The sequence below is a fragment of the Rana temporaria genome, chromosome 13 (genome assembly GCF_905171775.1).
Source record: "Rana temporaria chromosome 13, aRanTem1.1, whole genome shotgun sequence".
Classification (NCBI taxonomy): Eukaryota; Metazoa; Chordata; class Amphibia; order Anura; family Ranidae; genus Rana; species Rana temporaria.
This window is the reverse complement of record NC_053501.1, coordinates 120,030,891-120,057,018: the sequence shown is the minus strand read 5'-3', so window position 1 is coordinate 120,057,018 and position 26,128 is coordinate 120,030,891. Positions and strand designations below refer to the sequence as shown.

At 56.2% G+C, this 26,128-nt stretch overlaps 1 protein-coding gene across 2 annotated transcripts in view; it reads right to left on the bottom strand.

Annotated features, from left to right (window-relative positions):
• DENND4B (DENN domain containing 4B) overlaps nucleotides 1-26,128 on the bottom strand; it is a 51,161-nt gene that overhangs the window by 5,608 nt on the left and 19,425 nt on the right. The window contains exons 13-28 of one of the 2 annotated variants that reach the window (XM_040332788.1): nucleotides 24,536-24,751; nucleotides 18,287-18,432; nucleotides 18,067-18,206; nucleotides 17,135-17,258; nucleotides 16,743-16,949; nucleotides 14,946-15,074; nucleotides 14,676-14,847; nucleotides 14,221-14,406; nucleotides 10,000-10,445; nucleotides 9,773-9,874; nucleotides 8,740-8,915; nucleotides 6,775-6,913; nucleotides 6,077-6,316; nucleotides 4,712-4,811; nucleotides 3,141-3,309; nucleotides 189-253 (exon numbers count right to left, since the gene is read on the bottom strand). In XM_040332788.1, the coding sequence (XP_040188722.1) occupies nucleotides 189-253; nucleotides 3,141-3,309; nucleotides 4,712-4,811; nucleotides 6,077-6,316; nucleotides 6,775-6,913; nucleotides 8,740-8,915; nucleotides 9,773-9,874; nucleotides 10,000-10,445; nucleotides 14,221-14,406; nucleotides 14,676-14,847; nucleotides 14,946-15,074; nucleotides 16,743-16,949; nucleotides 17,135-17,258; nucleotides 18,067-18,206; nucleotides 18,287-18,432; nucleotides 24,536-24,751 (2,757 nt within the window). Of the gene's footprint in view, nucleotides 1-188; nucleotides 254-3,140; nucleotides 3,310-4,711; nucleotides 4,812-6,076; nucleotides 6,320-6,774; nucleotides 6,914-8,739; nucleotides 8,916-9,772; nucleotides 9,875-9,999; nucleotides 10,446-14,220; nucleotides 14,407-14,675; nucleotides 14,848-14,945; nucleotides 15,075-16,742; nucleotides 16,950-17,134; nucleotides 17,259-18,066; nucleotides 18,207-18,286; nucleotides 18,433-24,535; nucleotides 24,752-26,128 lie in introns of both variants that reach the window. The other variant, XM_040332787.1, reaches the window with a different exon arrangement.

The window sequence follows — 26,128 nt, the reverse complement described above, 5'->3', positions numbered from 1 at the left end:
TAATAAAATTTAATTCCAGTTAACATTTTTTTTTTTACCCGGGGCCCCATATTTATAAATACCGCCCACAAAAAAAGAGCCCAACCCCTTGATTTTTCACTGCCGATTACTCGGCATTGGTGACCTGCATTGGAACTGCAGGATGCAGCTTGGGGGTGACACAGGAAGTGGTAGGAGGAGTCACTCACCTATATCCATGTGTTCCCTCCCCAGAGCAGCCAGTGTGAGAAGCAACATCTCCCTGTAGATCCCCCTATAGGAAGAGAGGAGGAGGGGAAGGGGGAGATTAGAGGAAACAATGTATCAATTATATCAGTTACATAATATCCGACGTCTGCAGTCTCTGATCATCTCCTGTATCATGTCTGCAGTCTCTGACCATCTGCTGTACTATGTCTGCAGTCTCTGATCATCTCCTGTACTATGTCTGCAGTCTCTGATCATCTCCTGTATCATGTCTGCAGTCTCTGATCCTCTCCTGTATCATGTCTGCAGTCTCTGATCATCTCCTGTATCATGTCTGCAGTCTCTGACCATCTCCTGTATCATGTCTGCAGTCTCTGATCATCTCCTGTATCATGTCTGCAGTCTATGATCATCTCCTGTATCATGTCTGCAGTCTCTGATCCTCTCCTGTATCATGTCTGCAGTCTCTGACCATCTCCTGTATCATGTCTGCAGTCTCTGATCGTCTCCTGTATTATGTCTGCAGTCTCTGATCATCTCCTGTATTATGTCTGCAGTCTCTGACTATCTCCTGTATTATGTCTGCAGTCTCTGACCCTCTCCTGTACTATGTCTGCAGTCTCTGATCATCTCCTGTACTATGTCTGCAGTCTCTGATCATCTCCTGTATCATGTCTGCAGTCTCTGATCATCTCCTGTATCATGTCTGCAGTCTCTGATCATCTCCTGTATCATGTCTGCAGTCTCTGACCATCTCCTGTACTATGTCTGCAGTCTCTGACCATCTCCTGTACTATGTCTGCAGTCTCTGACCATCTCCTGTATTATGTCTGCAGTCTCTGACCATCTCTTGTATTATGTCTGCAGTCTCTGATCATCTCCTGTACTATGTCTGCAGTCTCTGATCGTCTCCTGTACTATGTCTGCAGTCTCTGATCATCTCCTGTACTATGTCTGCAGTCTCTGATCATCTCCTGTACTATGTCTGCAGTCTCTGATCATCTCCTGTATCATGTCTGCAGTCTCTGATCGTCTCCTGTATCATGTCTGCAGTCTCTGATCATCTCCTGTATCATGTCTGCAGTCTCTGACCATCTCCTGTACTATGTCTGCAGTCTCTGATCATCTCCTGTACTATGTCTGCAGTCTCTGATCATCTCCTGTATCATGTCTGCAGTCTCTGATCATCTCCTGTATCATGTCTGCAGTCTCTGATCATCTCCTGTACTATGTCTGCAGTCTCTGATCATCTCCTGTATCATGTCTGCAGTCTCTGATCATCTCCTGTATTATGTCTGCAGTCTCTGATCATCTCCTGTATTATGTCTGCAGTCTCTGACCATCTCCTGTACTATGTCTGCAGTCTCTGATCATCTCCTGTATCATGTCTGCAGTCTCTGATCATCTCCTGTATCATGTCTGCAGTCTCTGATCATCTCCTGTCCTATGTCTGCAGTCTCTGATCATCTCCTGTATCATGTCTGCAGTCTCTGACCATCTCCTGTACTATGTCTGCAGTCTCTGATCATCTCCTGTATTATGTCTGCAGTCTCTGATCATCTCCTGTATCATGTCTGCAGTCTCTGATCATCTCCTGTATCATGTCTGCAGTCTCTGATCATCTCCTGTATCATGTCTGCAGTCTCTGATCATCTCCTGTATTATGTCTGCAGTCTCTGACCATCTCCTGTACTATGTCTGCAGTCTCTGACCATCTCCTGTATTATGTCTGCAGTCTCTGATCATCTCCTGTATTATGTCTGCAGTCTCTGATCGTCTCCTGTACTATGTCTGCAGTCTCTGATCATCTCCTGTACTATGTCTGCAGTCTCTGATCATCTCCTGTACTATGTCTGCAGTCTCTGATCATCTCCTGTATCATGTCTGCAGTCTCTGATCGTCTCCTGTATCATGTCTGCAGTCTCTGATCATCTCCTGTATCATGTCTGCAGTCTCTGACCATCTCCTGTACTATGTCTGCAGTCTCTGATCATCTCCTGTACTATGTCTGCAGTCTCTGATCATCTCCTGTATCATGTCTGCAGTCTCTGATCATCTCCTGTATCATGTCTGCAGTCTCTGATCATCTCCTGTACTATGTCTGCAGTCTCTGATCATCTCCTGTACTATGTCTGCAGTCTCTGATCATCTCCTGTACTATGTCTGCAGTCTCTGATCATCTCCTGTATCATGTCTGCAGTCTCTGATCATCTCCTGTATTATGTCTGCAGTCTCTGACCATCTCCTGTATCATGTCTGCAGTCTCTGATCATCTCCTGTATCATGTCTGCAGTCTCTGACCATCTCCTGTACTATGTCTGCAGTCTCTGATCATCTCCTGTATCATGTCTGCAGTCTCTGATCATCTCCTGTATCATGTCTGCAGTCTCTGACCATCTCCTGTACTATGTCTGCAGTCTCTGATCATCTCCTGTATCATGTCTGCAGTCTCTGATCATCTCCTGTATCATGTCTGCAGTCTCTGATCATCTCCTGTATCATGTCTGCAGTCTCTGATCATCTCCTGTATCATGTCTGCAGTCTCTGATCGTCTCCTGTATCATGTCTGCAGTCTCTGACCATCTCCTGTATCATGTCTGCAGTCTCTGATCATCTCCTGTACTATGTCTGCAGTCTCTGATCATCTCCTGTACTATGTCTGCAGTCTCTGACCATCTCCTGTACTATGTCTGCAGTCTCTGACCATCTCCTGTATCATGTCTGCAGTCTCTGACCATCTCCTGTACTATGTCTGCAGTCTCTGATCATCTCCTGTATCATGTCTGCAGTCTCTGATCGTCTCCTGTATCATGTCTGCAGTCTCTGATCGTCTCCTGTATCATGTCTGCAGTCTCTGACCATCTCCTGTACTATGTCTGCAGTCTCTGATCATCTCCTGTATCATGTCTGCAGTCTCTGATCGTCTCGGTGGTCAGAGAGTGTTCAGGACGTACCTCTGCAGGACCTGCGGGGGAGAGTTCTGCTCCTGGAGGACGGAGAGGATCAGGGAAATGGCTTTATGGACCTCGAAGAGACCGATGAAGTTGAGGACCTTCTCCAGGAACTCCAGGGTGAAGGGGTGGGAGTGGGAGCGCCAGCCGTGGATGTGGGTGGGGAGATTCCCTGGAGGGGGGAGGGGGAGGAACATTCTCATTAGTGACAGAAGTAACAAACATCATCTCTCTGCCGATCTCCTGAAGCCACTTCCTGTCTCCTCAGGGCGGGTCTCCCGAAGGTGACAACATTCTGTGTAATCTGAGCTGTGTAGTCACCGTCAGAACCCCGTGTGACAGGGTGACAATGCTCGAGGACGATTGGGGGACAGGGACAGAGCGTTGTCACCCTCTAACAGGAAGTGCCATGGCTGGTGGGAGGGGCTTGCAGGATGCTGCACATATCTTCCTAGAGACCTCACAGAGCTTTTGCAGTGGGAGGGGTTATGCAAAATATTAAAAATGTCTTGCTAGTTTGGAGGGCGGGGCCAGGGAACCCTGATGATTGCAAGAACTGAAACCAAATAAAAGGGGCGGGGCCAGGAAACCTTCAGGAATGAAAGGGGCGGGCCAGGGGAACTTCCATAATTGCAAAAAATGAAATCCAACTAATGAGGCTCCCTGGCCCCGCCCCTTTCCATGAATGCAGGAACTGTAATCCAATGACTGAAAGGGGCGGGGCAAGGGAACCCTTTATGATTGCAGGAACTGTAATCCAATGACTGAAAGGGGCGGGGCAAGGGAACCTCCATGATTGCAGGAACTGTAATCCAATGAATGAAAGGGGCGGGGCCAAGGAACCTACATGATTGCAAAAACTGAAATCCAATAAAAGGGGCGGGGCCGGGGGAACCTCCATGATTGTAAGAACTGAAATCCAATGAATGAAAGGGGCGGGGCCAGGGAACCTCCATGATTGCAAGAACTGAAATCCAATAAAAGGGGCGGGGCCAGGGAACCTCCATGATTGCAAGAACTGAAATCCAATAAAAGGGGCGGGGCCAGGGAACCTCCATGATTGTAAGAACTGAAATCCAATGAATGAAAGGGGCGGGGCCAGGGAACCTCCATGATTGCAAGAACTGAAATCCAATAAAAGGGGCGGGGCCAGGGAACCTCCATGATTGCAAGAACTGAAATCCAATAAAAGGGGCGGGGCCAGGGAACCTCCATGATTGTAAGAACTGAAATCCAATGAATGAAAGGGGCGGGGCCAGGGAACCTCCATGATTGCAAGAACTGAAATCCAATAAAAGGGGCGGGGCCAAGGAACCTCTATGATTGCAAGAACTGAAACCCAATGAATGAAAGGGGTGGGGCCAAGGAACCTCCATGATTTAAGAACTGAAATCCAATGAATGAAAGGGGCGGGGCCAAGGAACCTCCATGATTGCAAGAACTGAAATCCAATGAATGAAAGGGGCGGGGCCAAGGAACCTCCAGGATTCAAGAAATGAAATCCAATACATGAAAGGGGCGGGGCCAGGGAACCTCCATGATTGCCGATCCTCCCGCCCATCCCCCATACTCACTGTGCAGCTTCCAGAGGACGTACATCGGGGGCCAGCGGTCCGGGTCCTGCACCAGGACGTCCCATAACAGCCGAACGCCGACATGGGGGCTCTCCGGGACCTGCAGGGAGGAAAGATCACCCGTCACTCCCATTACTGGCGTACGTCACGTAACCCTTTAGTGGGGTCTTTATACAAAGGGGAGGGAGGGGCTTACTTTTTTTATCAGCGCGCCCGAGAAAAACGCTCCGACGGTTCACACGGCCGACCATAGAGGTGACCCGAGACCCTGTCATCTCTGATCTCCTCTATGATCTAGGAGGACCCGAGTGATGTCATCACTTCACACGTGCACCGCGGGCAGCCAAGGTTCCTGTGAACCGACTCCCAAACATGTGACCACTGTGACAGCGGCCACGTGACCCGTCTCCTGGTGTCTAGTAATGGTCGGGAATCGAGTCCCGAACATGTGACAGCCAATGACAGCGGTTACGTGACCCTTCTCCTGGTCTCTAGTAATGGTCAGGAACCGGCACTCCATGTGACCAATGTGACAGCAGTCACGTGACCCTTCTCCTGGTCTTTAGTGATGCTCAGGAACCGCCTCTTCAACATGTGACAGCCAATGGCAGCGGTCACGTGACTCGTCTCCTGGTCTCTAGTAATGATTGGGAACCGACTCCCGAACATGTGACCACTTACAGCGGTCACGTGACCCATCTCCTGGTCTTTAGTGATGGTCGGAAGCCTCCCTAAACATGGGACAGCGGTCACGTGACCCGTCTCCTGGTCTCCAGTAATGGTCAGGAACCGTCTCTCCAACATGTGACCAATGTAACAGCCAATGACAGCGGTCACGTGACCCGTCTCCTGGTGTCTAGTAACGGTCGGGAACTGAGTCCCGAACATGTGACAGCCAATGACAGCGGTCACGTGACCCTTCCCCTGGTCTCTAGTAACAATCAGGAATCGGCACTCCAACATGTGACAGCGGTCACGTGACCCTTCTCCTGGTCTTTAGTGATGGTCGGGAACCGTCTCTCCAACATGTGACAGCCAATGGCAGCGGTCACGTGACTTGTCTCCTGGTCTCTAGTAATGATTGAGAACCGACTCCCGAACATGTGACCACTGACAGCGGTCACGTGACCCGTCCCCTGGTCTTTAGTGATGGTCGGGAGCCTCCCTAAACATGTGACAGCGGTCACGTGATCCGTCTCCTGGTCCTCAGTAATGGTCGGGAACTGTCTCTCCAACATGTGACAGCTAATGACAGCGGTCACGTGACCCGTCTCCAGTAACAGTCGTCAGGGACCGTACCGTGGGGGCGGGGACCGTCCTGTGGGGGCATGGACCGTCCCGTGGGGGCGGGACTTTCATACCCACCTGCGAGGGCTGCTGGACGTGTTTGGACGCCAGGATGAGGTGCGGGAGGTTGCTGGGCAGCGCCAGGCGCTGGAAGTACCACACCAGGTTCCAGTAGATGATTGGGTGGCTGTTGACAAGCTCCGCCTGGCACAGGAAGTCGCTCCCTTCGTTCTCCAGCAGGCTCTCCACTTCCTTCCGTAGCACCAGGGGGCAGAGATACGCCACCGTCACCATCTCCGACTCCGCCCCGCCGGACCCCTGCTGAGAAAGGGGGAGGAGACACAACCAGGTCATGTGATCACAACTCATACCCTCCCCCTTACAGGGGTCCTGACCAATCTACACCAACAGGAGGTCCGTCACCGGGTTATACCGCCACCCACAGGAGAGGATGACCCTTCCCACTCCCAGCATGCATCAGATTATTGCCAGTGTCCTGAGAGGATGGACTATACATTGTAACTTTTTAGAAGGAGGAGTAATTTCCTCAGTCTCCCCTCCCCCCAGTGATCAGACTATACATTGTAACTTTGTAGAAGGAGGAGGAGACATTTCCTCAGTCTCCCCTCCCCCCAGTGTTTCTGCTCATCCTCCACTATCAGTAGGCAGATACGCCCCAGTCCTCCTGTAGGTGGCAGTATAACCCGACAGACCAGAGCCCTGTGCCCGGTCACTATGCAGCCCTCCCCCTCCTCCTCTCTGTCATTGGATGTTACCTGGACGCTGGGGAACCCGTTACAATGCCCGCTGGTCTCCGCCTCGTCTAGGACCAGACACTGGTAGCGGTCGCTTAGAACCGGTCCGCGGCTCGCTGACCCGCCATCGGTGGAGACCTCAGAGGAACCATCAGAGGAACTGCAGGAGGAGAAACATGGAACGTCAATACATTGGGAAGAGTCCTCCCCCCCCCTTCTATCTCTAGAATTGTCCCCATTGGGGTATAGGCCCCTCATGGTGGGTTCTGGTCCCTTACGGTGGGGGTTGGGGGTACTGGCCCCTCATGGTGGGTTGTGGGTACTGGCCCCTCATGGTGGGTTGGGGGTATAGGCCCCTCATTGTGGGTTGGGGGGAGGTTGGTTGGCGGTACAGGCCCCTCATGGTGGGTTGGCGGTACAGGCCCCTCATGGTGGGTTGGGGGTATAGGCCCCTCATGGTGGGTTGGGGGTATAGGCCCCTCATGGTGGGTTGGGGGAGGTGGGTTGGGGGTATAGGCCCCTCATGGTGGGTTGGGGGTACAGGCCCCTCATGGTGGGTTGGGGGTACAGGCCCCTCATGGTGGGTTGGGGGGGAGGTTGGTTGGGGGTACAGGCCCCTCATGGTGGGTTGGGGGAGGTGGGTTGGGGGTACAGGCCCCTCATGGTGGGTTGGGGGTACAGGCCCCTCATGGTGGGTTGGGGGGAGGTTGGTTGGGGGTACAGGCCCCTCATGGTGGGTTGGGGGTACAGGCCCCTCATGGTGGGTTGGGGGTATAGGCCCCTCATGGTGGGTTGGGGGTACAGGCCCCTCATGGTGGGTTGGGGGTACAGGCCCCTCATGGTGGGGGAAGGTGAGTTGGGGGTATAGGCCCCTCATGGTGGGTTGGGGGTATAGGCCCCTCATGGTGGGGGAAGGTGAGTTGGGGGTATAGGCCCCTCATGGTGGGTTGGGGGTATAGGCCCCTCATGGTGGGTTGGGGGAGGTAGGTTGGGGGTATAGGCCCCTCATGGTGAGGAGGGGGTACTGGCCCCTTATGGTGGGGCGGGGGGGGAAGTGGGTTGTGGGTACAGGCCCCTTAGGGTGGGGCGGGGGGTTGTGGGTACTGGCCCCTCATGATGGGGGGTACTAGCCCCTTATGGTGGGGCGGGGGGGGGGGGGGGTTGGGTCGAGGGTTCAGGCCCATATTGGGTCAGCAGTGGGACCCATACCCGGCAGGAACTTCCTCCAACCACATCTCAACCATTATCCACCATCGATTGGCAGTGGAGGAGGGGGGAGGAGTGAAGGTACAACATGCTGTCAGACGTCCTATTGGTGGCGCAACGCTTCGGTATTTGCAAGATTTTGAAGTAAAGTCAAGCCAGCTATCGGCTACCATCCATAAAATGCCAAATCAGTATTGGCGACATAATGAAACACAACTGTAACAAACTAATAGGTTTTGTCTAGGCCGAAACGCGTTGGTTGTGACAGTAGCCTTTCACTGTGCAGCCCAAGTACTGTATCGGCTACATAAAGAAACACAACTGTCACTCACTAGGCCGAAACTCGTTAGCTTGTGACAGTTGCGTTTCCTTATGTAGCCAATACAGACTCGGGCTGCATAATGAAAGGCTACGGTCACACCAAACAAGTTGCGGCCTAGACGAAACTCGTTAGTTTGTTAAACAACTGTCACTCACTAGGCCAAAACGTGTTAGCTTGTGTCAGTTGCATTTCATTATGTTGCCAATACAGACTTTGGTGTGACAGTAGCCTTTCATTATGCATTCCGACGCGTTTCGGCCTAGACGAAACGTATTAGTTTCTTATGTTTCATTATGTAGCCAATAGAGATTTGGTGTTTTATGGATGGCAGCGAGTATCCGGCTTGAGTTCTACCATTGGGAGTGTGGAGGACCAGAGCCAGGTACTTATGGGAACCCGCCAGGTAGGTTGTATGGGCCCCCCCCCCCAATGGTGGCCCTGCAGCCGTCCCCCCTTACCTCCGCTGCCTGTGCAGGTCGGTGATCTTCACGTTGAGGAACGGGACGAAGTGCTGCCCGCAGAAGGAGCAGATGGTCTTCAGGTTGGAGTCGTCGGAGGTCCAGGCGGCCATGATGTCCTCATCGTAGACCAGAGAGTGGCAGGCGGGACAGACGGAGCAGCTGGACAGCAAGACCTGGAAGATGAACGGAACCCGCCCCCTTTATCTGGAGTCCGGAGAACACCCGCCCCTTTTATCTGGAGAACACCCGCCCTCTTTATCTGGAGTCCGGAGAACACCCGCCCCCTTTATCTGAAGTCTGGAAAAACCCGCCCCTTTTATCTGGAGAACACCCGCCCCCTTTATCTGGAGTCCGGAGAACACCCGCCCCCTTATCTGTAGTCCGGACAACACCCGCCCCCTTTATCTGGAGTCCGGAGAACACCCGCCCCCTTATCTGGAGTTCGGAGAACACCCGCCCCCTTATCTGGAGTCCGGAGAACACCCGCCCCCTTATCTGGAGTCCGGAGAACACCCGCCCCTTTATCTGGAGTCCGGAGAACACCCGCCCCCTTTATCTTGAGAGCACCCGCCCCTTTATCTGGAGTCCGGAGAACACCCGCCCCCTTTGTCTTGAGAGCACCCGCCCCTTTATCTGGAGTCCGGAGAACACCCGCCCCTTTATCTGGAGTCCGGAGAACACCCGCCCCCTTTATCTTGAGAGCACCCGCCCCTTTATCTGGAGTCCGGAGAAAACCCGCCCCATTATCTGGAGTCCGGAGAACACCCGCCCCCTTTATCTGGAGTCCGGAGAACACCCGCCCCTTTATCTGGAGAACACCCGCCCCTTTATCTGGAGTCCGGAAAAACCCGCCCCCTTTATCTGGAGTCCGAAGAACACCCACCCCTTTATCTGGAGTCTGGAGAATCCGCCCCTTTATCTGGAGTCCGGAGAACACCCGCCCCTTTATCTGGAGTCTGGAGAAACCGGCCCCCTTTATCTGGAGTCCGGAGAACACCCGCCCCCTTTATCTGGAGTCCGGAGAACTCACCTCCACAGCCGGACATTCCTGACCTCCATCGACCAACCGGTCTGTAGATCTGTGAAGGGCGAAATCCGAGAGATCCACTTCACTCCCAAGAGACACCGAACTCTACAGAGGAGAGAAACGATTTACATAGACTCCTCCCACAAATCATGGGGAACGACTCCTCCCACAAATCATGGGGCACGACTCCTCCCACCGACACAAATCACAGGGCACGACTCCTCCCTCACCTCAGAAGCGATGGACTCGGGTCTTCTGGAACTCTCTTTCTGGCTCCTCCGGCTCTGCCGATGATCCGTCAACGGTGACGGGGCCTCCCCCAACTGTCCGCCCTTCCTAAAGATGGAGGACCTGGAAGGCTTCCTGGAGGGCGTGAGCAGCTGCTGGATCTTTCCGGCCAGGTTCCGCCTCCTGGAAGGGTCCCTGGAGTGGGCGGATCCCTCGTCCTCACTGCGGCCCCGACTGGCCAGAGCTTCCGAGGAACTCCCGGTCATGATGAGTTCCGACTCCTCCGACGTCACCGTCCCGTCCGTCAGGAAACTCACGTTGGACAAGCTCCCGTTTTCCGAGGGTTGGAGGAGGAGGGGCGTCCCGCAGCTCCTCCTACTGGACGATCGGAGCGAGGGGCTGATGTCCGATTGTGTAGGGTCCACCTCCACCTCCAGATCCTCCATCACTGGGGAGGAACAGAGAAGATAATGAAGGGAAGGAGCTTCCACTAAACTCTCATAACCCAACATGTGGGAAAGGTGGCTACCGAGAGAGAACGTCTATAGAGAAACTTGAAGACACTCCCTCTGTGTAGCCACCTTCCCCGAAACTAGAACAGGAAGATGGCCAACCAGAGGGAACGAACAGGAAGGTGGCTACCCCAGAAGGAGTGTCTTCTGAGAAACTAGAACAGGAGGGTGGCTACCCAGGGGGAGTGTCTTCTGAGAAACTAGAAGAGGAAGGTGGCTACCCAGAGGGAGTGTCTTCTAGTTTCTCTGAAGAGGAAGGTGGCTACCCAGAGGGAGTGTCTTCAGAGAAACTAGAACAGGAGGGTGGCTACCCAGAGGGAGTGTCTTCTAGTTTCTCTGAAGAGGAAGGTGGCTACCCAGAGGGAGTGTCTTCTGAGAAACTAGAACAGGAGGGTGGCTACCCAGGGGGAGTGTCTTCTGAGAAACTAGAAGAGGAAGGTGGCTACCCAGAGGGAGTGTCTTCAGAGAAACTAGAACAGGAGGGTGGCTACCCAGGGGGAGTGTCTTCTGAGAAACTAGAAGAGGAAGGTGGCTACCCAGAGGGAGTGTCTTCTAGTTTCTCTGAAGAGGAAGGTGGCTACCCAGAGGGAGTGTCTTCAGAGAAACTAGAACAGGAGGGTGGCTACCCAGAGGGAGTGTCTTCTAGTTTCTCTGAAGAGGAAGGTGGCTACCCAGAGGGAGTGTCTTCTAGTTTCTCTGAAGAGGAAGGTGGCTACCCAGAGGGAGTGTCTTCAGAGAAACTAGAACAGGAGGGTGGCTACCCAAAGGGAGCGTCTTCTGAGAAACTAGAAGAGGAAGGTGGCTACCCAGAGGGAGTGTCTTCTGAGAAACTAGAAGAGAAAGGTGGCTACCCAGAGGGAGTGTCTTCTGAGAAACTAGAACAGGAGAGTGGCTACCCAGAGAGAACGTCTATAGAGAAACTTGAAGACGCTCCCTCTGTGTAGCCACCTTCCCCGAAACTAGAACAGGAAGATGGCCAACCAGAGGGAACGTCTTCAGAGAAACTAGAACAGGAAGGTGGCTACCCCAGAAGGAGTGTCTTCTGAGAAACTAGAACAGGAGGGTGGCTACCCAGAGGGAGTGTCTTCAGAGAAACTAGAACAGGAAGGTAGCTACCCAGAGGGAGTGTCTTCTAGTTTCTCTGAAGAGGAAGGTGGCTACCCAGAGGGAGTGTCTTCTGAGAAACTAGAAGAGGAAGGTGGCTACCCAGAGGGAGCGTCCTCTGAGAAACTAGAAGAGGAAGGTGGCTACCCAGAGGGAGTGTCTTCTGAGAAACTAGAAGAGAAAGGTGGCTACCCAGAGGGAGTGTCTTCTGAGAAACTAGAACAGGAGGGTGGCTACCCAGAGAGAACGTCTATAGAGAAACTTGAAGACACTCCCTCTGTGTAGCCACCTTCCCCTTCTGCGAAACTAGAACAGGATGATGGCCAACCAGAGGGAACGTCTTCAGAGTAACTAGAACAGGAAGGTGGCTACCCCAGAAGGAGTTTCTTTCTGAAAAACTAGAGGAGGAAGGTGGCTACCCAGAGGGAGTGTCTTCAGAGAAACTAGAACAGGAGGGTGGCTTCCCAGAGAGAACGTCTATAGAGAAACTTGAAGATTCTCCCTGTGTAGCCACCTTCCCCTTCTAGTTTCTCTGAGGACACTGCTCTAGGTAGCCACCTTCCCCTTCTGAGTAACTAGAACAGGAAGGTGGCTAACCCCCGAAGGAGTGTCTTCTGAGAAACTAAAAGAGGAAGGTGGCTACCCACAGGGAATGTCTTCAGAGAGATTAGAACAGGAAAGTGGCTACCTAGAGGGAACGTCTATAGAGAAACTAGAAGAAAAAAGGTGGCTACCCAGAGGGAGCATCTTCAGAGAAACTAGAAGAGGAAGGTGGCTACCCAGTGGGAATGTCTATAGAGAGATTAGAAAAGGAAGGTGGCTACCCAGAGGGAGCGTCTTCAGAGAAACTAGAAGAGGAAGGTGGCTACGCAGAGGAGTGTCTTCTAGTTTCTCTGAAGAGGAAAGTGGCTACCCAGTGGGAACGTCTATAGAGAAACTAGAAGAGGAAGGCGGCTACCCAGAGGGAGCATCTTCAGAGAAACTAGAAGAGGAAGGTGGCTACCCAAAGGGAGGGTCTTCTGAGAGACTAGAAGAGGAAGGTGGCTACCCAGAGGGAGTGTCTTATAGTTTCTCTGAAGAGGAAAGTGGCTACCCAGTGGGAATGTCTATAGAGAGATTAGAAAAGGAAGGTGGCTACCTAGAGGGAAGGTCTTCAGAAAAACTAGAAGAGGAAGGTGGCTACCCAAAGGGAGGGTCTTCTGAGAAACTAGAACAGGAAGGTGGCTACCCAGAGGGAGTGTCTTATAGTTTCTCTGAAGAGGAAAGTGGCTACCCAGTGGGAACATCTATAGAGAAACTAGAACAGGAAGCTGGCTACCCAGTGGGAACGTCTATAGAGGAAGAGGAAGGTGGCTACCCAAAGGGAGGGTCTTCTGAGAAACTAGAAGAGGAAGGTGGCTACCCTGGAGTGTCTTCTAGTTTCTCTGAAGAGGAAGGTGGCTACCCAGTGGGAACGTCTATAGAGAAACTAGAAGAGGAAGGTGGCTACCCAGAGGGAGCGTCTTCAGAGAAACTAGAAGAGGAAGGTGGCTACCCAGTGGGAACGTCTATAGAGACACTAGAAGAGGAAGGTGGCTACCCTGGAGTGTCTTCTAGTTTCTCTAAAGAGGAAAGTGGCTACCCAGTGGGAACGTCTTCAGAGAAACTAGAACAGGAAGGTGGCTACCCAAAGGGAGGGTCTTGAGAAACTAGAAGAGGAAGGTGGTTACCCAGAGGGAGGGTCTTCTGAGAAACTAGAAAAGGAAAGGTGGCTACCCAGTGGGAACGTCTATAGAGAAACTAGAAGAGGAAGGTGGCAACCCTGGAGTGTATTCTAGTTTCTCTGAAGAGGAAGGTGGCTACCCAGTGGGAACGTCTATAGAGACACTAGAAGAGGAAGGTGGCTACCCAGAGGGAGCGTCTTCAGAGAAACTAGAAGAGGAAGGTGGCTACCCAGAGGGAGTGTCTTCTAGTTTCTCTGAAGAGGAAAGTGGCTACCCAGTGGGAACGTCTTCAGAGAAACTAGAACAGGAAGGTGGCTACCCAAAGGGAGGGTCTTGAGAAACTAGAAGAGGAAGGTGGCTACCCAAAGGGAGGGTCTTCTGAGAAACCAGAAGAGGAAGGTGGCTACCCAAAGGGAGGGTCTTCAGAGAAACCAGAAGAGGAAGGTGGCTACCCAAAGGGAGGGTCTTCGAAGAAACTAGAAGAGGAAGGTGGCTACCCAGAGGAGTGTCTTCTAGTTTCTCTGAAGAGGAAAGTGGCTACCCAGTGGGAGGGTCTTCTGAGAAACTAGAAAAGGAAGGTGGCTACCCTGGAGTGTCTTCTAGTTTCTCTGAAGAGGAAGGTGGCTACCCAGTGGGAATGTCTATAGAGAAACTAGAAGAGGAAGGTGGCTACCCAGAGGGAGTGTCTTCAGAGAAACCAGAAGAGGAAGGTGGCTACCCAAAGGGAGGGTCTTCGAAGAAACTAGAAGAGGAAGGTGGCTACCCAGAGGAGTGTCTTCTAGTTTCTCTGAAGAGGAAGGTGGCTACCCAGTGGGAACGTCTAGAGAAACTAGAAGAGGAAGGTGGCTACCCAGAGGAAGGGTCTTCTGAGAAACTAGAAGGTGGCTACCCATCTCAGACTTACTGCGCGCCACTCCAATTTCCAGCATACAGGTCTCGCTCTCGGTACAACTGACGCTCCAACTCTTGACCAGCTTCCCCGCCGAGCCGTCTTCAGCCGTTCGGCTATTGTGCCCGGCCCAGGTGGTCTGGCGCAGAAGGTGAAGCCGAGGAGACATCTCCATGGTGGCGCTTTTGAGCTTCCATTGATCTGTGAAGATGGGAGAAAAACATGATTAGTGACGCCTGCTACAGACTACAGCCAGGGCGTGCAATGTATATATATATTGGTGCAGACTTTAGCTGTGCAATCTGCCGATCACTCCATTCAGAGCGTAATCAAGCAACCGATCAGCAGATTGCACAGCTAAAGTCAGCAGGACCCTGCGGCCAGCAATGCATGTCTAAAGGGATGCCTAGGATGCGTTCTTTTATACAACACTCAATGCTGCGTCGTCATTTAGGTTGCTGGCCCCTCACCTTTTGAGCCGCTGACCGGCGGTTCCTCGCTTAGCGCCTCGCACTGAGATCCGGGATGCCTCTCCCGCAGCGGCTGACGGAACTGGGCGGCCCCCAGAACCACGTTCCTCAGTTTGGCCCAGCGCAGCCTCCCACTCTGGTTACTGGACGGCCATTTGCTTTCCAGCACAGCCTGCGACAGACACAGAAGATTTAGTTACCGCCCACCATGGGGAGGAGAATATTGCGGGGGGGGCGCGGCTCGGGGGGGGGGGGGGGGGGGCGGATTACCTTATTATAGTAACCGTAGGTGATGGCGTTGGGGACGATCCCGGCCTTCCGCATCTCCAGCATCACGCGGACAGCCAACACCGGCTCCCCGTACTGACCGCACAGCTGCATCAGGATGCGGTAACAGACCTGCGAGGAAAGATGGCGGGTCAGGAAACATCCGGCGGCAGGAAAAGAAAAAAAAAAGAAAAAAGAACTCACGTGTTCTGTGATCCCGGGCTGGATCTTCTGCACTGCAGCCAATCAGGAGGCAGCTCACCTGACTGGCGTCAATTTCAGATTGCGCATGGCTCATTGTTCCAACAATGCATTGCTATGTCTAATCTCAACCCCTTGTGTCTCCAGTGTCCCCAGCGCTCTCCAGTGACCCCCTGCGCTCTCCAGTGACCCCTGCGCTCTCCAGTGACCCCCCTGCGCTCTCCTGTGTCTCCAGCGTCCCCAGCGCTCCCCTGTGTCTCCAGTGACCCCTGCTCTCTCCAGCGTCTCCTGCGCTCTCCAGTGTCCCCAGCACTCTAATGTGTCTCCAGTGACCCCAGCGCTCTCCCGTGTCTCCAGTGACCCCAGCGCTCTCCCGTGTCTCCAGTGACCCCAGCGCTCTCCCGTGTCTCCAGCGCTCTCCCGTGTCTCCAGTGACCCCAGCGCTCTCCCGTGTCTCCAGTGACCCCAGCGCTCTCCCGTGTCTCCAGTGACCCCAGCGCTCTCCCGTGTCTCCAGTGACCCCAGCGCTCTCCCGTGTCTCCAGCGCTCTCCCGTGTCTCCAGTCACCCCAGGGCTCTCGTGCACTCCAGTCACCCCAGAGCTCTCGTGCACTCCAGTCACCCCAGGGCTCTCGTGCACTCCAGCCACCCCAGGGCTCTCGTGCACTCCAGCCACCCCAGGGCTCTCGTGCACTCCAGCCACCCCAGGGCTCTCGTGCACTCCAGTCACCCCCAGGGCTCTCGTGCACTCCAGTCACCCCCAGGGCTCTCGTGCACTCCAGTCACCCCCAGGGCTCTCGTGCACTCCAGTCACCCCCAGGGCTCTCGTGCACTCCAGTCACCCCCAGGGCTCTCGTGCACTCGTCACCCCAGGGCTCTTGTGCACTCCAGTCACCCCAGGGCTCTTGTGCACTCCAGTCACCCCAGGGCTCTTGTGCACTCCAGTCACCCCAGGGCTCTTGTGCTCTCCAGTCACCCCAGGGCTCTTGTGCACTCCAGTCACCCCAGGGCTCTCGTGCACTCGTCACCCCAGGGCTCTTGTGCACTCCAGTCACCCCAGGGCTCTTGTGCACTCCAGTCACCCCAGGGCTCTTGTGCACTCCTGTGTCTCGAGTAACCCCAGTGGCTCTGTGGAGCCATGTGCGCTCCCCAGTGTTACCGAGTGACCCCAGAGGATTCTGCAACACCCATGACCCCAGAGTACCCTCCTATGTCACACAATGACCCCAGCTCTTCTCTGCCTCCAGCCACTCTGTGCCTCCAGCGCACTTCAGCGACCCCAGTGTCTCCAATGACCTCGGTGCTCCTGTGCACTTTCCTGACCCCAATGCTCCTTTGACTTAAGCAACACTGTGTCCCTATGCACACCAATGACCCCAATGCCTCCAACATCTCCATGTCTCCAGGATTTCCTTGAGATGGGAAGTGAGAACCATACAAAAGTGAATATGGGCTTCACCGTATACAGAGTCTCTGGGTACAGCAATGGGGACGCACATCACCCCAAATTTCAGATTTTCTAAAGTACCTCAAATGAGTGAACGTTGGATAATAGCGGAGGTACATCAGATGGGAGGTAAAGCATTTGAACTAGGCTCACCTCGTCCGGGAGGACCACGTTCTTCGTCTCCATCTGTTTCAGAGCGTCGTAGGCGGTCTGCAGAGCTCGCACCTTGGAGGTGGTGGCTCTGACGAAGGTGGGCAGGTAGATGAACCACAAACCATAGCAATGCCCCAGAAGACACTTGGCCCACATCTCCGGGATGGAAGAATAGATCTGGGCCACCCGTTGGGCAGACTTGATCTCCTGCCAGACAAAAAAAACATTCAGAGCTCGAGGTGGGCGATATCAGAGCAATGCGGGCAGGAAACACGATCATGGGGGTAGAAGGTTGTCACCCGCCTGATACAGAGGAAAGGGGGGGAGGGGGACATAACAGGAACATGTCCCTTTACACAATGTTATGGAACCAAGATCAGTCGTTCACCTACTTGCTTAGTTCGTCGAGGGGCGGGGCTGCTAGGTGCGCTCGTCTTTGACTGGATAGGGGGCGCCAGCAGCAGATCTTGCGGAAGCTCAAATAGGTCTCTCTGGAGAACCGGGAAGGTTTCGTACCTGCGGAGGAGAAAAAGAAATGAGAGAAACTCCAAAACGCCTTTCTTCTTCTAGACAGAGGCAGGTGCCCCCCTAGTATCTGCCAGTGTGCCCCAGTATGCCCTCCGTCGTCTAGTGATTCCAAGTGCACCACTGTGTGCCCCATGACTCCAAATACACCCCAGAGCATCCTGCGTCATTTACTGACCCCAGTGTGCCCAGTGGCTCCAATGCGCCTAGAACACCCAGTGACCTCTGTGCCATCTAGTGACCCTAGTGCACCCAGTGACCTCTGTGCCATCTAGTGACCCTAGTGCACCCAGTGACCTCTGTGCCATCTAGTGACCCCAGTGACCTCTGTGCCATCTAGCGACCCTAGTACACCCAGTGACCTCTGTGCCATCTAGTGACCCTAGTGACCTCTGTGCCATCTAGTGACCCTAGTGCACCCAGTGACTCCAATACCCCTAGTACACCCAGTGACCTCTGTGCCATCTAGTGACCCTAGTGCACCCAGTGACCTCTGTGCCATCTAGTGACCCTAGTACACCCAGTGACCTCTGTGCCATCTAGTGACCCTAGTACACCCAGTGACCCCTGTGCCATCTAGTGGCCCTAGTGTACCCAGTGACTCCAATACCCCTAGTACACCCAGTGACCCGTGTCATCTGGTGGCTCCCAGTCCTCTCACCATCAGTATCAGCTGCTGCCTTCTCTACCCTCATTTTCCCCCCCCCGATGTCCCCCAGACTGCCCTTCTTCCCGTGGACCCGGGCCCCCCCACCTGTGACAACTAAGAGGGCACCAAATGGGTGAAACAAATCCTCACTTGTACTGGGCTGGCGGCTCTATGCCATGGGGGTCCAGTGGCTCCTCGGCGGGCATAATAAAGACGGTATGTTCACTGCGGTGGGACTCGTCCAGCTCTACAAGGTGCAGATCTTCCATCTTCTCCCCGTCTACCTGCACCTAAAAAGCAAAACACAACTCAAAGCACGGCTTGGAGGGGTCTTCAGAGGAGCGAGGAGAACGCGCCGACGCGGCTTTACCTTCTCCACGCATTTATCGAAAAACTCCAGCGACGCGTTCCTCTCATTCACGAAGGAGCAATCTTCAATAAACTGCGTGAACATCTGAGTCCTCATCATCTGCGAGTAGAACTTCTGGTGAGCCCGCTCCTTCGACTTCTTGAACCCTGGAAGGGAAATCATTCCAATTTCTCAACCCAACAATTCCTCTTCACCCGACACCCTCTCTTCACCCGACACCCCCCCTTCACCCGACACCCCCCCTTCACCCGACACCCCCTCTTCACCCGACACCCCCTCTTCACCCGACACCCCCTCTTCACCCGACACCTCCTCTTCACCCGACACCTCCTCTTCACCCGACACCACCCTCTTCACCCGACACCCCCCCTTCACCCGACACCCCCTCTTCACCCGACACCCCCTCTTCACCCGACACCTCCTCTTCACCCGACACCACCCTCTTCACCCGACACCCCCCCTTCACCCGACACCCCCCCCTTCACCCGACACCCCCTCTTCACCCGACACCCCCTCTTCACCCGACACCCCCCCTTCACCCGACACCACCCTCTTCACCCGACACCCCCCCTTCACCCGACACCCCCCCTTCACCCGACACCCCCCCTTCACCCGACACCCCCTCTTCACCCGACACCCCCTCTTCAACCGACACCCCCCGACACCCCCTCTTCACCCGACACCCCCCTGACACCCCCTCTTCACCCGACACCCCCCGACACCCCCTCTTCACCCGACACCCCCCGACACCCCCTCTTCACCCGACACCCCCTCTTCACCCAACACCTCCTCTTCACCCGACACCCCCCCTTCACCCGACACCCCCTCTTCACCCAACACCCCCTCTTCACCCGACACCCCCTCTTCACCCGACACCCCCCGACACCCCCTCTTCACCCGACACCCCCCACACCCCCTCTTCACCCGACACCCCCCCTTCACCCGACACCCCCCTCTTCACCCAACACCTCCCAACACCCCCTGACACCCCCCTCTTCACCCAACAATTCCTCTTCACCCGACACTTCACCCGACACCCCCTGACACCCCCTCTTCACCCGACACCCCCCTCTTCACCCGACACCCAACACTTCACCCGACACCCAACACTTCACCCGACACCCAACACTTCACCCGACACCCAACACTTCACCCGACACCCAACACTTCACCCGACACCCCCTCTTCACCCGACACCCAACACTTCACCCGACACCCAACACTTCACCCGACACCCAACACTTCACCCGACACCCCCGCTTCACCCGACACCCCCCTCTTCACCCGACACCCCCTCTTCACCCGACACCTCCTCTTCACCCGACACCTCCTCTTCACCCGACACCCCCTCTTCACCCGACAATTCCTCTTCACCCGACACCTCCTCTTCACCCGACACCCCCCTCTTCACCCGACACCCCCCCTCTTCACCCGACACCCCCCTCTTCACCCGACACCCCCCCTCTTCACCCGACAATTCCTCTTCACCCGACACCTCCTCTTCACCCGACACCTCCTCTTCACCCGACACCCCCTCTTCACCCGACAATTCCTCTTCACCCGACACCCCCTCTTCACCCGACACCTCCTCTTCACCCGACACCCCCTCTACACCCCCTCTTCACCCGGCACCTCCTCTTCACCCGACACCCCCTCTACACCCCCTCTTCACCTCCTCTTCACCCAACAATACACCTCCTCTTCACCCGACACCTCCTCTTCACCCGACACCCCCTCTTCACCCGACAATTCCTCTTCACCCGACACCCCCTCTTCACCCGACACCCCCCCCCTTCACCCGACACCCCCCCTTCACCCGACACCCCCTGACACCCCCTCTTCACCCAACAATTCCTCTTCACCTGACACACCCCTCTTCACCCGACACCCCCACTTCACCCGACACCCCCTCTTCACCCGACACCTCCTCTTCACCCGACACCCCCTCTTCACCCGACACCCCCTCTTCACCCGACAATTCCTCTTCACCCGACAATTCCTCTTCACCCGACAATTCCTCTTCACCCGACACCCCCTCTTCACCCGACACCCCCTCTTCACCCGACACCTCCTCTTCACCCGACACCCCCTCTACACCCCCTCTTCACCCGACACCCCCCTCTTCACCCGACACCCCCTCTTCACCCGACACCCCCTCTTCACCCGACACCTCCTCTTCACCCGACACCCCCTCTTTACCCGACAATTCCTCTTCACCCGACACCCCCTCTTCACCCGACACCCCCCCTTCACCCGACACCCCCCCTTCACCCGACACCCCCTGACACCCCCTCTTCACCCAACAATTCCTCTTCACCTGACACACCCCTCTTCACCCGACACCCCCACTTCACCCGACACCCCCACTTCACCCGACACCCCCTCTTCACCCGACACCCCCTCTTCACCCGACACCCCCTCTTCACCCGACACCCCCCCTTCACCCGACACCCCCCCTTCACCCGACACCCCCTGACACCCCTTCTTCACCCAACAATTCCTCTTCACCCGACACCCCCTCTTCACCCGACACCCCCTCTTCACCCGACACCCCCCCTTCACCCGACACCCCCTGACACCCCCTCTTCACCCAACAATTCCTCTTCACCTGACACACCCCTCTTCACCCGACACCCCCACTTCACCCGACACCCCCTCTTCACCCGACACCCCCTCTTCACCCGACACCCCCCCTTCACCCGACACCCCCTGACACCCCCTCTTCACCCAACAATTCCTCTTCACCTGACACACCCCTCTTCACCCGACACCCCCACTTCACCCGACACCCCCTCTTCACCCGACACCCCCTCTTCACCCGACACCTCCTCTTCACCCGACACCCCCTCTTCACCCAACACCTCCTCTTCACCCGACACCCCCTCTTCACCCGACACCTCCTCTTCACCCGACACCCCCTCTTCACCCGACACCCCCCCTTCACCCGACACCCCCTGACACCCCTTCTTCACCCAACAATTCCTCTTCACCCGACACCCCCTCTTCACCCGACACCCCCTCTACACCCCCTCTTCACCCGACACCCCCCCTTCACCCGACACCCCCTGACACCCCCTCTTCACCCAACAATTCCTCTTCACCTGACACACCCCTCTTCACCCGACACCCCCACTTCACCCGACACCTCCTCTTCACCCGACACCCCCTCTTCACCCGACACCCCCTCTTCACCCGACACCTCCTCTTCACCCGACACCCCCTCTTCACCCGACACCTCCTCTTCACCCGACACCCCCTCTTCACCCGACACCCTCCTCTTCACCCGACACCCCCTGACACCCCCCTCTTCACCCGACACCCCCCACACCCCCTCTTCACCCGACACCCCCCTCTTCACCCGACACCCCCACTTCACCCGACACCCCCACTTCACCCGACACCCCCACTTCACCCGACACCCCCACTTCACCCGACACCCTCCTCTTCACCCGACACCCCCTGACACCCCCTCTTCACCCGACACCCCCTCTTCACCCGACACCTCCTCTTCACCCGACACCCCCCTCTTCACCCGACACCCCCCTCTTCACCCGACACCCCCTCTTCACCCGACACCCCCTCTTCACCCGTTACCCGACACCCCCTCTACACCCGACACCTCCCGACACCCCCTCTTCACCCGACACCCCCTCTACACCCGACACCTCCCGACACCCCCTCTTCACCCGACACCCCCTCTTCACCCGACACCTCCCGACACCCCCTCTTCACCCGACACCCCCCTCTTCACCCGACACCCCCCTCTTCACCCGACACCCCCTCTACACCCGACACCCCCTCTACCCCCGACACCCCCTCTTCACCCGACACCCCCCTCTTCACCCGACACCCCCTCTTCACCCGACACCCCCTCTTCACCCGACACCTCCTCTTCACCCGACACCCCCTCTACATCCGACACCCCCTCTACACCCGACACCCCCTCTTCACCCCACACCCCCTCTTCACCCGACAATTCCTCTTCACCCGACACCTCCTCTTCACCCGACAATTCCTCTTCACCCGACAATTCCTCTTCACCCGACACCCCCTCTTCACCCGACACCCCCCTCTTCACCCGACACCCCCCTCTTCACCCGACACCCCCTCTTCACCCAACAATTCCTCTTCACCCGACACCCCCTCTTCACCCGACACCCCCTCTTCACCCGACACCCCCTCTTCACCCGACACCCCCTCTTCACCCAACACCTCCTCTTCACCCGACACCTCCTCTTCACCCGACACCTCCTCTTCACCCGACACCCCCTCTTCACCCGACACCTCCTCTTCACCCGACAACTCCTCTTCACCCAACACCCCCCACACCCCCTCTTCACCCGACACCCCCCACACCCCCTCTTCACCCGACACCCCCCCGACACCTCCTCTTCACCCGACACCCCCTCTTCACCCGACACCCCCCCTCTTCACCCGACACCCCCCCTCTTCACCCGACACCCCCCCTCTTCACCCGACACCCCCCTCTTCACCCGACACCTCCTCTTCACCCGACACCTCCTCTTCACCCGACACCTCCTCTTCACCCGACACCCCCTCTACACCCGACACCCCCTCTACACCCGACACCACCTCTACACCCGACACCCCCTCTACACCCGACACCCCCTCTTCACCCAACAATTCCTCTTCACCCGACACCCCCTCTTCACCCGACACCCCCTCTTCACCCGACACCCCCTCTACACCTCCTCTTCACCCAACAATTCCTCTTCCTCTTCACCCAACACCTCCTCTTCACCCGACACCCCCTCTTCACCCGACACCCCCTCTTCACCCGACACCCCCTGACACCCCCTGTTCACCCGACACACCCCCTCTTCCCCCGACACCCCCTCTTCACCCAACACCCCCCACACCCCCTCTTCACCCGACACCCCCTCTTCACCCGACACCCCCTCTTCACCCGACACCCCCTCTTCACCCGACACCTCCCGACACCCCCTCTTCACCCGACACCCCCTCTTCACCCGACACCCCCTCTTCACCCAACACCTCCTCTTCACCCCCCACACCCCCTCTTCACCCGACACCTCCTCTTCACCCGACACCTCCTCTACACCCGACACCTCCTCTACACCCAACACCCCCCACACCCCCTCTTCACCCGACACCCCCCACACCCCCTCTTCACCCGACACCCCCCCGACACCTCCTCTTCACCCGACACCCCCTCTTCACCCGACACCCCCTCTTCACCCGACACCCCTTCACCCGACACCCCCTCTTCACCCGACACCCCCTCTTCACCCGACACCCCCTCTTCACCCGACACCCCCTCTTCACCCGACACCTCCCGACACCCCCTCTTCACCCGACACCCCCTCTTCACCCGACACCTCCTCTTCACCCAACACCCCCCACACCCCCTCTTCACCCGACACCCCCCACACCCCCTCTTCACCCGACACCCCCCCGACACCTCCTCTTCACCCGACACCCCCTCTTCACCCGACACCCCTTCACCCGACACCCCCTCTTCACCCGACACCCGCTCTTCACCCGACACCCGCTCTTCACCCGACACCCCCTCTTCACCCGACACCTCCTCTTCACCCGACACCCCCCTCTTCACCCGACACCCCCCTCTTCACCCGACACCCCCCTCTTCACCCGACACCCCCTCTTCACCCGACACCCCCTCTTCACCCGACACCTCCTCTTCACCCAACAATTCCTCTTCACCCGACACCTCCTCTTCACCCGACACCCCCTCTTCACCCGACACCCCCTCTTCACCCGACACCTCCTCTTCACCCGACACCCCCTCTTCACCCGACACCCCCTCTTCACCCGACACCCCCTCTTCACCCGACACCCCCTCTTCACCCCCTCTTCACCCAACACCTCCTCTTCACCCAACAATTCCTCTTCCTCTTCACCCAACACCTCCTCTTCACCTAACACCCCCTCTTCACCAAACACCCCCTCTTTACTCCCTGGAGTTTGTGTATTTGCACCCTGCAGGGTTGATGACCATATTATAATCGCTCCATTGACTGTGGGGCTCTGTTGGAGGATCGATGGGTTTTTGATCCACCTGAAGAAGCAGGCTCTGACCAGCGAAACGCGTTGACGTATACAAATCAAGACGTCATGAGTGGAATCTCTTATTCTGAAATTGCCTCATGGAAGACATCATTAGGAAGGGTTAATGTACCCCCCCCCCGTTTTTAGGATTGTTTGCTTCCCGAAAATCAAAGAGCATGGCATTCTCCTCCTTCATACCCTCCACGTTGAAGAGGTTGCTGAAGTCGCGCGTTCGCTCGGAGGGCGCCTGTGTGATGGGCAGGAGGTAGGATCGGTACCCTTTGAAGAGGCAGGCCATGAATCGAAGGAACGAGGCTCTCACGTCCAGCTCCAGCTGCGTCCGCCGGGCGTAGATCAGATCGTAATCCTTCAGCAGGAACTCCAGAGAAGCTTCCTCCATGGGCTTGTTGTACACTGCGGGGGAGGGGACAAAGAGGACCCTCAGAGACGAGCATTCTGGACACAATCACAACAAATCTCAGTGTATGGGGGGGGGGGGGGGCAGAGAGGACTCTCAGAGACGAGCATTCTGGACACAATCACAACAAATCTCAGTGTATGGGGGGGGGGCAGGCTGGATTCCAGACAGATATGCCCACTGACAGGACAGCAGACAGCGGGCACAGAGCAGGAATACAGAGCTGTCTCTGCTCTGTGCTGTCTCAGCTCTGACAGCGGGCACAGGACAGAGACATGGACCAGAGACAGCGGGCACAGAGCAGGAATGACAGAGCAGAGACAGCACAGCCAGCGGGCACAGAGCAGGAACGCAGAGCTAAGACAGCACAAACAGCGGGCACAGGGCAGAGACACGGACCAGAGACAGCACAGAGCACAGACAGTGGGCACAGAGCAGGAACACAGAGCTGAGACAGCACAGCCAGCGGGCACAGGACAGAGACATGGACCAGAGACAGCGGGCACAGAGCAGGAAAAACAGAGGAGAGACAGCACAGACAGCGGGCAGAGACACGGACCAGAGACAGCACAGAGTAGGAACACAGAGCAGAGACAGCACAGACAGCGGGCACAGAGCAGGAACACAGAGCTGAGATAGCACAGGGCAGAGACAGCACAGACAGCGGGCAAAGGACAGAGACATGGACCAGAGACAGCGGGCACAGAGCAGGAAAAACAGAGCAGAGACAGCACAGCCAGCGGGCACAGAGCTGAGACATCACAGAGACAGAAAAGACAGTGGGCACAGGGCAGAGACACAGACCAGGGACAGCACAGAGCAGGAACACAGCGCAGAGACAGCACAGACAGTGGGCACAGGGCAGGGACACAGAGCACAGACAGCACAGAGCAGAGACAGCATAGAAAGCAGGCACAGGGCAGAGATACGGACCAGAGACAGCACAGAGCAGGAACACAGCGCAGACAGCAGGCACAGGGCAGAGACAGCACAGGGCAGAGACAGCGGGCACAGGGCAGAGACAGCACAGACAGCAGGCACAGGGCAGAGACACGGACCAGAGACAGCACAGAGCAGGAACACAGCGCATAGACAGCGGGCACAGGGCAGAGACATCACAAACAGCGGGCACAGAGCAGGAAAACAGAGCAGAGACAGCACAGAGCAGAGACAGCACAGAGCAGGAACACAGAGCAGAGACAGCACAGAGCAGGAACACAGAGCAGAGACAGCACAGAGCAGGAACACAGCGCAGAGCAGGAACACAGAGCAGGAACACAGAGCAGAGACAGCACAGAGCAGGAACACAGAGCAGAGACAGCACAGACAGTGGGCACAGGGCAGGAACACAGACCAATGTTAGCATTAGCAGC